This window comes from Marmota flaviventris, chromosome 1 (genome assembly GCF_047511675.1).
Source record: "Marmota flaviventris isolate mMarFla1 chromosome 1, mMarFla1.hap1, whole genome shotgun sequence".
NCBI lineage: Eukaryota > Metazoa > Chordata > Mammalia > Rodentia > Sciuridae > Marmota > Marmota flaviventris.
In genome coordinates, this window is record NC_092498.1 from 94372482 (window position 1) to 94386716 (window position 14235).

The 14235-nt window shown below is 36.2% G+C and overlaps 1 protein-coding gene across 4 annotated transcripts in view; it reads right to left on the bottom strand.

Moving 5' to 3' along the window:
* The window catches only part of Matcap2 (microtubule associated tyrosine carboxypeptidase 2), a 44845-nt gene that overhangs the window by 14007 nt on the left and 16603 nt on the right, over positions 1–14235 (bottom strand). For 3 of the 4 annotated variants that reach the window (XM_071614021.1, XM_027939685.3, XM_071614017.1), the window contains 3 exons: positions 2440–2583; positions 1774–1906; positions 664–969 (listed from right to left, as the gene is read on the bottom strand). In XM_071614021.1, the coding sequence (XP_071470122.1) occupies positions 664–969; positions 1774–1906; positions 2440–2571 (571 nt within the window). In that variant the 5' untranslated portion in view covers positions 2572–2583. Of the gene's footprint in view, positions 1–663; positions 970–1773; positions 1907–2439; positions 2584–13908; positions 14037–14235 lie in introns of those variants that run through there. The other variant, XM_071614020.1, reaches the window with a different exon arrangement.

The following is a 14235-nucleotide window of genomic DNA, read 5'->3' on the forward strand; positions in this document are numbered from 1 at the left end:
AATGACTGAAAATTGATATGGGTGTTTTGCAGTGGGTGGATGTGATGAGAATATTCTGAAATTAGTAGTGATGGCTGCACAACTCTGAATACTCTAAAACCCACTAAACTTTACATTTTAAATGGGCGAATTTAAAGTATGTGAATTATATCTCAAGAAAGCTTCCTCCCCACCCCCGTTTTCAGTACTGAGGATCAAGGACCTCTTGTGGGCAAGGCAAGTACTCTGCCATAGATAGGGATTTATTTTTATTTTGAAATAGGCTCTCACTAGGTTGCTCAGGCTGGCCTCAACTTGCTACTTCTTCAGTCTTTCAAGTAGCTGGGATTATAGGTGTGTGCACACCTCTCTTGGAAATATACTGTTTTTAAAGGGAGATAAAGTAAAAATGGCAAAAAAATTTAATACCTGTGAATCTAGATGAAGGGAATATTTCATCTATACTATTCTTTCCATATTGTTGGTCTAAAGTTTTTAAAAATAAGCTAGGCAAGAGTAAAGTGGAGAAAATGTGTTTTTAGAAAATTGGTTCTGTCTCAATAACAAAGGTTTATTTTTTTTTTCATAGGTGAGTGAATTATCAAATTAAGAGATTAGGATATGACTAGAATCACTTAGATAACTAATCATTAAGTCAAAAACCCACAGTCAAGAGACACCTACCTGGTTGAGAAGTATCAGTCCATCCTCTTTTGGCTCGTACACAATAATCCCACCTTGTATTAGGGTCCTTGACAAATTTGCCAATGTCTTTGAAGAGTTCACAAAAAGACATTTGGCTGGCTTGATAAACAGTGTAGTAGAGGAGGGCAGCCCTCCATAAAAAGGGGTCTTTTCTGAACAGGACACTGTGAATACTTGCCAGTCCTTCTTCTGTAGGATTGTTTGGCTTTAGCTCATGTTTTTTACGACCAGTCCAACTATTCCATGGTTGCTGCAGATTATTAATGCCTCGAAAATAATGTGTGCCTATGGAAAAGAATAATAAAAAAAAAAAAGGCATTCTTTTAAAAATTCTTTTCCAAAGAAAATGCTAAAGTTTGGAGCTAGTGCGCCCCCCAAAGGCCTAAGTGCTAGAAAGGCCCAGGGGGAGGCCTTCAGGTAACTGGAGGCAGTGATTATTTCAGTCCCTTATTTTTCTTTTCTCTTTCTGGCTGTGAGTTGAGAATTTTTGCTCAGCACACACTCCTACTATAATGTGCAATCTCACCACAGTCCTAAAAGCAAGGGGGCCAAATGATCCTGAACTGAAAACTCCAATACTGTCAACCAAAATAAACGTATTCCAAGTTGATTGCCTCACTTATCTGTTATAGTAACAGAAAACTCATAGAAAATATTGCATAAACAGTTCTAAAACTAAATTGATGTGTACCTACAGATAAAAACAAAGTAGAAAATGACCTGAGCCTAAGCCTTTGAGGTCTAAAGTAGGCTGCTGTCTTTACAAGGTCCATATGTCTCATGTGAAAGGGTATAACCTTTACAACTATATTGTTAAGAGAGAAGAATCAGACTGATATTTTTAAAAAATCTTAGAGTCACTGAACCCCCTCAGTTTAAGGTGAGTGAACTGAAATCCAGAGGAGTTAAGTGACTTCAAGCTTACCACAGTTAAAAAATCTAATTTGAAAAGAGATATAGATAATTTACCTTTAGTCCAACCAAAGCTTAAACACCTCGTGACATTTTACTGAATACTATTAAGAATATTTCTTTGGGGCTAATTCCTGATATTACAAATAGAAAAAAAAGGAAAAGTGTTACTCATACCTATTTCGTGCCTCAGCATTCCCTCCAGCCAATGCTCACGTGCAGTGGAAACATTGATGGTCAGAGTTGGACATCCATTTACTACTGTCATTGAAGCACGGGAAAGTAGGTCCTCAGTGAGATGAACTACAATCTAAGGAGCAAGGGGCAGGGGACAATATGTGTGTCACACACACACATTCAGACACACAACACACACACACACACACACACCACAAAATATAAAGGGGTAAGGGAAAAAAAGCTTTCACAGAAAACAACAGAGAACTTAAAATTTTACCTGTGGGGTCTTCTCAAATAGCCCTGGCTAAAATGATGCAAAAGAAGGACCAACAGATTTCTGTTTGTTGCCAGTGCCAGGGCTCTAAGATTGGCCACTAAGATCAGACTACTAATACGAGAGACTCTCAGGAAAAACTCCTCATTTAACAAGTTTTTCTTGTAATCCCACAAGCTACACAGAAATGTCAGTAATAAAAGAAGAAATACAAAGAAACTGAACACATCAAGACAAGAGGAACTTAAAATATTTATTAGTGAGAAATCCGGTGACTAATATAAGGAGTAAATTTGGGTTGGCAAACAAAACCTGCAGGAAAAAATTATATGGCACTGAGTATTAGAATGCCACAGCCAACTCCTGTAGTATTCACTCATGATCCATACCTCTCCCAGGCAGCCTTCCTTCATCATGTACTTCCTAACATGATTCCAGATTCGAGGTTTAGATAACAAACTACCACCAGTAGCTTGTTCAAATTTTTCATAGCTTCCATATTTCTGTAAAGTCAGCTCCATAATATTGATGGACTGTAAAAGGAAAAGATAATGAAAGTAAATAACTTCATATTACTTTGAGATAAATAATAATATAGCTATAATCTTATTTATCATCATGACCTCTTCTGGCTTACTGACTATGAAATTAACCTGAAAATGAAGTAACACATTTTTCTAAGCTAAACTAATTTCTACTCAATTTCCACCAACAACCTATGCACTTAGAAATACTCTCTTTCCCTGTGTTCTTTTCTCCTTAACATGAAGATAGACCAGCTCAAGTACTATATATCTATAGTGCTGACATCTGATTGGCTGAGAAGTTGGGCATAGAGCTCTTAGCTTCTCTAAGATCATCTGGTGCTTTGGTAGAACTTAGAATGGAAGGTATGTCTCTATACTTGTCACTACATACAATTACCATTTGGATTGAAAAAAAATTCAAAATTTTAAAAATGTACTGAAGAACTGGCACACCTATAATCCCTATTACTCAGGAGACTGAGGCAGGAGGATTACCAGCTTCAAAGCCAAGCTGCGAAATTTAGCAAAACAGGGCTGGGGATGTGGCTCAAGCGGTAGCGCGCTCGCCTGGCATGCGTGCGGCCCGGGTTCGATCCTCAGCACCACATACAAACAAAGATGTTGTGTCCGCCGAAAACTAAAAAATAAAATATTAAAATTCTCTCTCTCTTACAAAAAAAAAAAAAAAGAAAGAAATTTAGTAAAACAGTGTCGCAAAATAAAAAGGGCTGGGAATGTAGCTCAGTGGTGGAGTACCTCTTGGTTCAATCCCTAGTGTATCTCTCTCTCTCTCATACACACACACACATCAACTAGTTTTCCGTGACAATCTGTAAGATGCTACTTTCCTGGGCTACTCTTGCAGAAAACATAGTCTAAACCTTAGTAAAATCTTTTAGCTTTCTTTTCAGGGTAGGGTACTACTTTTCATTCTTCATAAATTTCCACAATAAAGCAAATGGACAGTTAAAACATTTTCTCTAAATACACATGCAAAATGGAAACTAAAAAAAGAAAAAACTAGTTACAAATTACAAGTCATCAGTATCTGCGGCAAAGCCACAAGGATGGAAAACATAAAGAAGAAGAAAATTACATTTCAGAAGCCTTTTAGGAAAGAAACTGAAAAATTCAAACATTATCTTATATGAACTGTGAAAGAACTAGAAAATTCATATATATGTTATATAAATTTTTGGACTGTATCAGACTAGGAACAAGATTAAAGGTATGAGCTCTTGAATTGGACTATCTGAGCTGATATCCTGGCTTGTTTACCTGATAGCTGTGTTACCTGTAAAGAATGAAAATGAACTTGTGTTTCAGACTCCTCCTTTGTAAAGGAGGATAGTAATAATAATGTCTACTTCATGGTTTTGTTGAGAAAATTTAGTCAACTTTTGTAAAGCAGCATCTGAAGTCAGTACATATTAACCATCATTGGTATGTTACTGATGAACCCAGCCTAATTCCTTCTTAAGAGCCATCTTGTCACAAAGTCATGAAAAGTTAATTTCTGTTTTACTATAATTACTGCGATTTCTAAACTTGTTTGGAATTCCTGCCCTTGCCTTGAACTCACCCATGCCTGGCTTTCCCTGACCACATAACAACCTTCTCTAAAACCTTAGTGGTGGCTCATAAATCCTGGCTCCCCCTGACCAGATAACAACCTTCTCTGAAACCTCAGCAGCATCTCATAAATTCTGATGTTGGGATCTGAATTTACTCCCTACCTTGAAATATCATGCCATGTAGATCATTAACCTACTATCTGGCCTTTGTATTATGTTTGTTAAAATCCTGTTGGCTGTAAGTTCTCAAGACACCCCCCTCTGCAACTTTTTGTGCTATAAAATCTTGTTCTTGAAGAGCTAGGGTGCTGGTCTCTAGCCTGCATTAGGAGAGACAGCCAACGATCAGCTCTCTTTGTGTACACAAATACAAGCTTGCTTAATTTGATTTAAAATGGGAGTCCGGTGGTCTTTTTCTTTGCGATGGGGTTCAACAGTTACCATTCTTTACAAATATCACCACTATAAATAACACTCCTGACAGAAAAATCATAGAAAAGTTCACATAACTGCAAGTGATAATTCAACACACATGTTCCCATTGGGAAAATACACAATACTAATAAACTACACATGTACCATAAAGTTATCAGAACAAGAAATGACTTCAATAGGTTTTGCCTGGCTTCTGTTTCCAAAACTATTAATGAAAGCCTTGTTATTCAAACAGAGTGTAGTCCAAAGGCCAGTAGCCCTGGCATGGTTGGGAGCTGGTCCCAAATGTAGAATTTTGACTCCTATTACCCTCATGACCAACAATTCAAAATCTGCATTTTTACAAGATCCCCAGGTGACTCAAATATAGTGAAATGTACTGGGCATGGTGGTGCATGCTTGTAATCCCAGCAGCTCAGAAGGCTGAGGTAGGAAGATCATGAGTTCAAAGCCAACCTCAGCAACAGCAAGGCACTAAGCAATTCAGTGAGACCTATAATACAAAATATGGCTGGGGATGTGGCTCAGTTGATGAGTGCCCCTGAGTTCAATCCCTAGTACTCAAAAAATAAATAAATAAACATACACACACACACACATATATACATATATGTATATAGAAATATATATAAGCACACATTTTACCATATATATGTGGTGTGTGTGTGTGTGTGTGTATGTGTATGTGTATGTGTATGTAAGATGTGAGAAAGATCTCAGAGAATGGTGAATATAGCAGAAGTGTTCTAGAGACTGATTCATATGATAACTAGGATAATTAAAAGCACAAATTTAGCAATACTTAAAAACCCATTTTCATAGATTAGCAAAGATTTTGTGTGTATTCTAGTCTAATGGTCACCAGTCATCCACTAATCAAACAGTGAAAAATTACGTAAAATTTGTTTTTAAGAACTGCAGAAGAAAGCAGAGTGAATACCTTCTATATTGGACTCATAGACCTAAAAAAAGTTAATTTTTTTTACTATAATTTCTGCTTCAAGGTTTTTTAAAGCATGAATTTAATTTCAGAGAAAATTAGCTTTTCTAGGCATATGTTTAGTCAATAGGAAAATGTGGCTATCTGGTTACTATTTATTGAAGCAAAAATAAAATAGTCTAGAGAAGTAAGAAAAATACAGGTGTTCCTAATCACAGATCAAAGAGTAAGTCAAAGAATTAATACAATAGTGGAATTTTTTTGCAATGAGAGAATGTAACTTTTTTATCAAAAGGATAAATAGTAGCACATCATTTTCCTTTTTTTCATCTGGATTTACTTATATGGCAACACTATATGAGAACTACATCAATGTGCCCAAAAGCTCATTTTAATATTCATCATTAAATATTAAGTATTTATTTTACATTCAATCTTTCTTCTTTGAAGTGCATATCCTGTCACCATCCATTGATTCCTTTTTTCTTCCTTGGTTTTTCAACTAGTCTAACCCAGACAGATCTGTCTGATCACAGAGATCTACAGCATCCTTTACTGATTTCAGGATGATACTCCACAGCATGGAGACAGAGACAATTATTATATAGGTTAGAATAAGTCAAATTTTTAAGAGATAAAGTATGTTGAGTGGTAATGAATCAGTCACTTCACCAGTGAATAATTTTGTGTTATGGTTTCTTCCTTTGCAACTTCTTTCATTTTTTGGTAGTAGGGATTAAACCTAGGGCCTTGTGCATGATAAACATGCATTCTTCAATTTATCTACACCTCTGGCCTCATACAACTTCTTAACTACAAGCTACAAAAATTTTGAGTATGATCCCAAATTTGAAAAAAGAAAAGAGTAATTTTAAAAGGCACAGGGAAGGGTCAGTAATGGTGGCACACATCTCTAATCACAGCTATTCAGGAGGCTAAGACAGGAGGATCACAATTTCAAGGCCACTCTGGGCAACTATCTAGACTCTGTCTCAAAAAATGAAAAGGTCAGGTGATGTAGCTTAGTGTTTCAGTGTCCTGAGTTTGAACTCCAGTACTATAAAAAAGAAAAAAAAAAAGCACAAGGAAGCTGGAGTTTGAACTCCAGTACTATAAAAAGAAAAACAAAAGCCAAAAAAAAAGCACAAAGGCTAATGTTCACATTTGGGAAAGGGTTGTAGGGATGCTTATTATTTATATTTTTCCAACGTCTTAAAAAATTTTATAACATGCCATATGTTAGTGCTATGATTAGGAGGAAAAATTATTCTGTAACAAAAGGAGGGAAGGGAGTTCATAGAACCAATGTCTATACTACTTGGAGAATTAGGCTTTCAACACCTCAATGTGAATAGTATGTTTAGGGGTGGTGAATTTCATGTTAAACCTCTAATTTCATTATCATCTATGTTAATCAGGAAACTACATTTCCTAATATAGGATATAGCTCCAGAGAAAATGAATTAAAGAAAAAGGATGGATGAGGAGGGAAAAGGAGTGATGCACTGCATTCTGGAATGTATGGCTCCCTTACTTGAAGACTTATGGTCAAAGGTAGGGGGCCATGGTTTTGTTTTGTTTTGGGTATTAAGGATTGAACCCAGGGAATCACACCCCCAGCTTTTCATATTTTTTGAGACAGGGTCTTGCTAAGTTGCTGAGGCTGGCTTTGAACCCACGATCCTCTTGCCTCAGTCTTCCAAGTTACTGGGATTACAGGCACCCAGCTCAAAGGTAGAATTCTGACTGTGAAAGGGGAGTTGTCCATATTCTGTATTGCTATGCTCTGAATGTTTGTGTCCCTCTCAACACCTAACCCACCCCAGATTGGTATGTTAAAATCTTAACTCCTAAAGGCACTGCTGTTACAAGTTGGGGCCTTTGAGAGGTAATCAAGTCATTGGGATTCTTCTTCAAGTCTGGGTTTAATGCCTTTGTAAAAAAGGCCCCAGAGAGCTAGCTAGCCCCTTTCATCATGTGAGGTCACATCTAGAAGACACCTACCTCTATGAACTAGAAAGTAGCCTCAACAGCCAAATCCTTAACTTCTTTGTCCTCAGAACTGCGAGAAATTTCTGTTATTTATAAGTTATCCAGATTAAGGTATGTTGTTATAGTAGACCAAACAGATTAACAGATGTATTTTCAGGAAAATGATTCACTTTACATTCTCTGAAACACTAGTTTTCAATTTTGGTTTTCAGCACTGGAACTTTTCTTTCAGACCAAATCTCAACTTCATTTTAAGTTTTCATGTCTGTTGAAAAATACTTCAGTGTCTGTGAAAGGACTAAAACATGTTTTAGTGTAGCTTGTAAAGCACTCATACCTATAACTCTTTCACTTTTAAACTCACAGTCATACTAAAATATTATGGAACAACACTACTTGAAAGTTTAAAAGGTCTCTAAGATCAGGAGGTCCCTAGGTCAGAAGGCTCAACAAAACAACTCTCATATACGGTTCAATCTGAGAAGTCTATTAGATAACTCCTTATACCTGTCTTTAGGCCAACTTAAGGTGGTTATTGTTTTTTGGGGTTCTTTCGTCTTTTTGTTTGTTCGTTTTTTGGTACTAGGGATTCAACCCAGGGGTACTTTACCACTGAACTACATCCCCAGTCTTTTTATTTTTTTAATTTTCAGTCAGGGCCTCATTAATTTGCTGAGGGCCCCACTAAATTTTTACTTGAGGCTGGCTTCAAACTTGTGATCTACCAATCTCAGCCTGTAAGGATGGCCTTAGGCCTTAACCTTAGCAACTACATTTTAAAATACTCAGTTTGAAACCTGCAGTCTCACCAGGCATGCCTATCAGATCCCTCCAGTATGGCCCTTAGGCACAAACAAGTCACTCTCCCCCCAACCCTGATAAACTCAACAATGAAGCCTCTAGCAGGCTGTCCTCACCTGATAAGAGGGGAAAGGGGCAAAAAGGGTGGGGACCACCAAACCAGATGTTGTAACCCCATGGTAAATGATGCCACTGAGAAATCCTGAGGTAGCTGATAAGGATTGAAAGGGGGGTCAAAAGCCCCCAAATTTAGTATAAATAATAGAGCAAATGAACAGATATTCAGCCAGCCGATACTGATGCATACAAGTTGGAGAGCCTGATGAAGACCTGGACTGGCATCTCATCTTTTGTCATTGTCTGCCTGATCCTCTGCAGGGTTCACCACTCTCAAACTCTATAGCCACATCTTGACCCTGTTGAGAGCTGCAACTTCTCCTACCACCCTCTCCTTAGCAGGCCATCAGCTCCACCCCAGGAGAAGCTTGCCTTGGTTCCAGACCTGAGTACCTGGTCTGAGTGAGTGCGCATCTGCTGGACTTAAAACCTAAGGCTTGAGACTTTTGATCTGACACTTGAACTTAGCACTCAGGGGGAATATCTGTCATTATCCTGACATGATTAAGTGTGTTTGCAATGCTTAAAATTAATTAATCTAGAATTGTTTGCTGTGAATTGATTATGCCTATTGCAGTGCCTAGCATTAAGGACTGTCATTTTCTTGATTAAGAACCTATAGAGTAAAATTGTATGGAGTGATTTGAGTGAATAAAGCATTGAAAAAGGCAGAAGCTTGTGGACATTCTTTATTTCTTCCCCTAAACTGCAAAAGTTGAACCTTTTGCCCATCACGACACAGCCTCCCTAGTTGCTGGGATTATAGGCAGGAACGATCAAACCCAGCATAGGTGCTTCTTCTTTTTTAAATATTTTTTATTTTATCTATTTATTTTTATGTGGTGCTGAGGATGGAACCCAATGCCTCACACATGCTAGGCAAGCATTCTACCACTAAGCTACAACACCAGCCCACAAGGTGCTTCTTAATTACAGATTGTAATAGGAGAAAAAATGAAAACATAAACCCTATGAAGAAATGTGATATCTGAGGGATGGGTGGGAGCCTTATCCTGAAAACTCAAATGAAGAACATACCTCTGAAAAAGTATTAGGTCAAATCCTATGACACTGACATCATATGATGATCAAATATGAGCAATTTTGTATGGTTCAACCTAATATATTCTGTAGGAAACAATAAATTTCAGAAAGTACAAGCTTCATTTTACAAATTAATGAAACCAATGATAACCTTCAATAATCCTCGGTGGGGGTGGGTCTTGAAAATAAGAGGGAAGTTGAGACATATGAAGTACAGATAACTAATACTAAATCTATTAATTACATGTGAAGAAAACCTAAAATAAATAGAGCAATATTCAAAGTTAAAGAAAAATTCTTACCTATAAAGACTTGAATAAACTGATCAAATGGCCATGGGAGACAGAGATTAGGGAAGGGACAGGATGGCAAGGTACACCTACATTGAGTGAATTTCACTCATTGTATTTTTTAAATATATTTTTGTTTATTTACATGAATAAGAAGTTCCTATTATCTTCTAAATTAATAAGGAAAAAAAACATTCTGAGACACATCAGGATATCCATAACCTATTGTGAAAAAGAAATAATCTCTACTGCACAGCTCACTAACTTGCCTCCTTCCAAGAGGCTTCAGGCAAGAAACCCCCTAGAGAGATGGACTAACACAATGTTTCTGTATTAAAAAAACAAAAACAAAAACAAAAAAAACCCAGTGAGGAACAACCTAAAGATTCAAGTTCAACCAATTACTGTAAACCCTTTATTTTTTATTTTATTTTTAGTGGCACTGGGGATTGATTCAGGGGCACTCTACCACTGAGCTAAGTTCTTAACCCCTTTTGTTTTCTAATTTTGAGACAGGGTCTTGCTAAGTTGCTGAGGTTGCCTTGGCACTTGTAAGCCTCTTGCCTCAGCCTCTAAAATTACAGGTGTTTGCGTGCCTGGAACTGTACAACTTTTATAAGAAAAATACAGTCTCTTAAAATGATGCTGACATAAAAGAAATGTTGACAATTTTTAAGGATATGAGAAAATGTTTATCATAAGTAAGCAAAAGCATATTAACCTCAATTATGAATAGTAGTCTTGGGAGAAGAAAAAATACACAGAAATGTCAGCAGTCTTTGAATGGCAGAATTATGGGATTTTAATTCTTTTTCCCATAATTTCTGAGTTTGTTTATTTTTGCCATGATGGGAATTGAACTCAGAGACTTACCCATGCTAGGCAAATGCTCAACCACTGAGCTGCAAACTTCAACTCAACTTTTCTAAGTTTTTATAATGAACATATATTATTTTTATAATATTTAAATCCTTCCTACTTTGGAATCTTTGGGTCTTCCTACTCACCATCTGATTACCTTATCCTACTTGCCTAGTAGTTATTGATATCCCTTCTCTGGGATATTTGCATTTAAAAAGGGAGCACATGAAAAAAGTTTTTTTAATTTAAAAATCCAACTGAATGTTTTCTATAAGTAGATTTTTAGGCTGGTAGAAAAAGAGCTTATAGGCCTCACATTCTTGAGGTCAACTCATGGAAGAAGCAGCCATTTTCCTCATCTATGTCATCTATGTACTTTTATTCTGTTCTAGTAAAACAAGATCTTGGAGCCAGACATGGTGACTTGGGAGGCTGAGGCAAAAAGACTGCAACTTTGAGGCCAGCCTCAGCAATTTAGCAAAGCCCTGAAACAACTTGGTTGAGACCCTGTCTCAAAATAAAAATTTTAAAAAGGGTTGGGGATGTACCTTGGTGGTAAAGTGCCCCTAGGTTCAATCCCCAGTACCAAAAAAATAAACAAAAAAGAATTTCTGCAACTCATTAATTAAAAGAATAATAAATAAATAAATGGGTGAAGTTTCTAAAGACAGCTCTCCAAAAAATATATATAAGTGGCCAATAAGCACATAAGAAGATGCTCAACATCATTAGCTACCAAGGAAATATAAATTGAAACCCAATGAGACACTACTTCATATCCACTAGGATAGCTATAGGAAAAAAAAAAAAAACAGTTAATGAGGATGAGGAGAAATCAGAACCTTTATATACTATTGGTGGGAAAGAAAATGGTGTAGTTACCTTGGAAAACAGTCCAACAGTTACTCAGAAGGTTAAACCATGAAGTTATTATATATATCATCAAATACTACTAGGTATGCATCCAAGATAATTAAAACACATGACCACATAAAAATTTATACCCAAATGCTTATAGCAGCATTATTCATAATAACCAAAAGGTGGAAACAATCCAAATGTCTATCAACTCATGAATGTAAAAAATCTATGTACAAAATATTATTCCATAATGAAAAGTACTGCTACACATACAACATGGATAAATCTTTGAAAACATGACAAATGAAAGAAGTCAATTATAAAGGGCCACAAAACAATTACATATTATACAATTCTGTTATATCAAATGTCAAGAATAGGCAAATCCATAGAGACAGAAAGCAGATTATAAGGTTGTACTTGGTAGGAGGTTGGTAAGGAACAAGGACTGATGTCTCCTAGGTACAGAATTTTTTTGGGTGATGAAATAGTAAAATTATGATGTATGCATAACTGGATATATTAAAAACCACTGAACTATATACTTTAAATGGATGAACTGTATATAGCATGTGAATAATATTTTAATAAAGCCATGTTAAAAAGGAAAAGTAATCAATAATATAATAAAACATTTAAATTCTTAATCCATAAAATAAAAAATTTATCTCTATAAAACTTCCAGCACTGCCTTGGATGATACAACAAACTTTCTGAAAAATATCAATGTTCTCCTAAATTATCTGCTTTTGGTTTACTTTCTTATTTTATTTGGAAATTTGACCATCAATCATGAGCCACTTCAATAGTCATGTGCTAAAAAACTATCTCCCTTCTCAACTGTGGTTTTCACTCAGTGAAAAACTATACTGTGGAAACACTAGCCATCAGATCTGGTTTTACATTAGGGCCCCATGGTTTAAGACTGTGATTGCAGGAATGCTGTTTAATCTTTCTCAGAGTTAGTTTCTTCGCTAGCAAAATGGAGATGAAAATCCTGGCTTTATTTAACTCCTAGGGTTGTTGTGAGGGGCTCTGAATGTGCTCTCTAATCTATTTCCCATATGATTATACAGTATTTAAGCTTCAGCAGATGACTGCTGGGTTGTAATTTTAGAATTTAAAATAACTGGATTGCTCTCTTTCATTCAAGGTAATATTTTCTCCCCTCCCTTGTTAATATATAAAATCTCAATCTCCCCTCATTCCTCTCCTTTTCAGAAAATTCTAAAATCTGGAACCCACCTCCCAAATACTGAATAACCTCTAGGAGATCATACAGTCCTTTTTTAAAATTTTATCTTTTTTTTAAGTTGTAGATAAACACATTTATTTAATTTTATGTGGTCTAAAGATTGAATCCAGTGCCTCACATGTGCTAGGTAAGCGCTCTACCACTGAGCCATAACTGCAGCCAGGATAGTCCTTTTCTTTAAGCCTGTTTTTGCAAACTGTTTCTTGAGAGGAAAGTGGGCTACATGATCATTTTTTTTAAAGGTTCCCTACCCAAATAAGCATGGAAAATATTGGACTAAATACAGTTAAAATGAATGCCTCTCCCAAGCCTTTAAAAAAATACTATGTGTGTTGAATCTGGGAGATGAATATAGTAGTTTGTGCTTTCTAACTTATATGGACTCCTTATTAGTGTTCCTCAGAACAATTTGAAAATGGTTACTTTAGACACACATGGGACACACACACACACACACACACACACACATTCTGGTAATGATATTCTCAGAATGAAAGGCAAAATTCCACTAAATGAGTTTTTCAATGGTGGCTATTGCTTTTTGGTAGCAAATTAGGTATATAAAGATTTGTGATTACTCTATCAGATCATTATGCCTCCATTTAAGATACTGCAGTCAAAAACCAGTAGGACACTGTACAAATGGTTACATTCTCAAATATCTTTATTTGTAAGCAATGCTACTGGGGTATAAGATAACTGGAGAGGCAACAAAAGAACACTTTTACAGTCCAATGTTTAAAATCCCTACACTGGCCAAGAAAAAGATATATGCAAGCTGAATTTGAACCTTAGACCACAAATTTGGAAAGCTGACCATCAATCACAGATCGATTGTTTATAAAGCACTTCACTAAATTTCCAGCATAACAGCAAAAAAGCCCATTCATTTATCCATTCACTCCTTTATTCATCATTGGGGTCACCTTCTATGTGCCAATCACTGTTACTTTTATATATTTTAGATTATGAGTTCCTGTCCTGTCCTAGACTGGCAGAGATGACATCTAATGTGATACTCTGATGGAGTTATAAATAAAGTATTGTGAAATCACAGAAAAAGAGTAAATAGAAGTGATAGATTAGAGGAAATAGAAGGCATTTCAGGCAAAAGAAAAATAATACTGCCAAAGTAAAAATAAATCAAAGAAAGTGAAATACCTTGGGAAACTCAGCGCCAGGATCTGTTTTTGATTCTGGTATAAAAGAAATAAGTAAAATACACTGCTATCAAAGAGGTCGATCTGCTGGTGAAAACAACAAATTTAAAAATGGTAAGAAAGGATAAAGACAACGACAGATCATTTGTATGAGAGGCTATGGGAGTTTGAAGTTCACTTGGGAGTAAGGTCTTGAAGGCTGTGCAAAAGATTTTTGAACTTTAACCTAAATTATGAAGAGCTCTGAAGTTTTTCAAGACAAAAAGTTACACAACCAGATTTGCACTTTAGAAAGACACTGAAAGCAGTGTGGAAAGCAGAGGAAAGA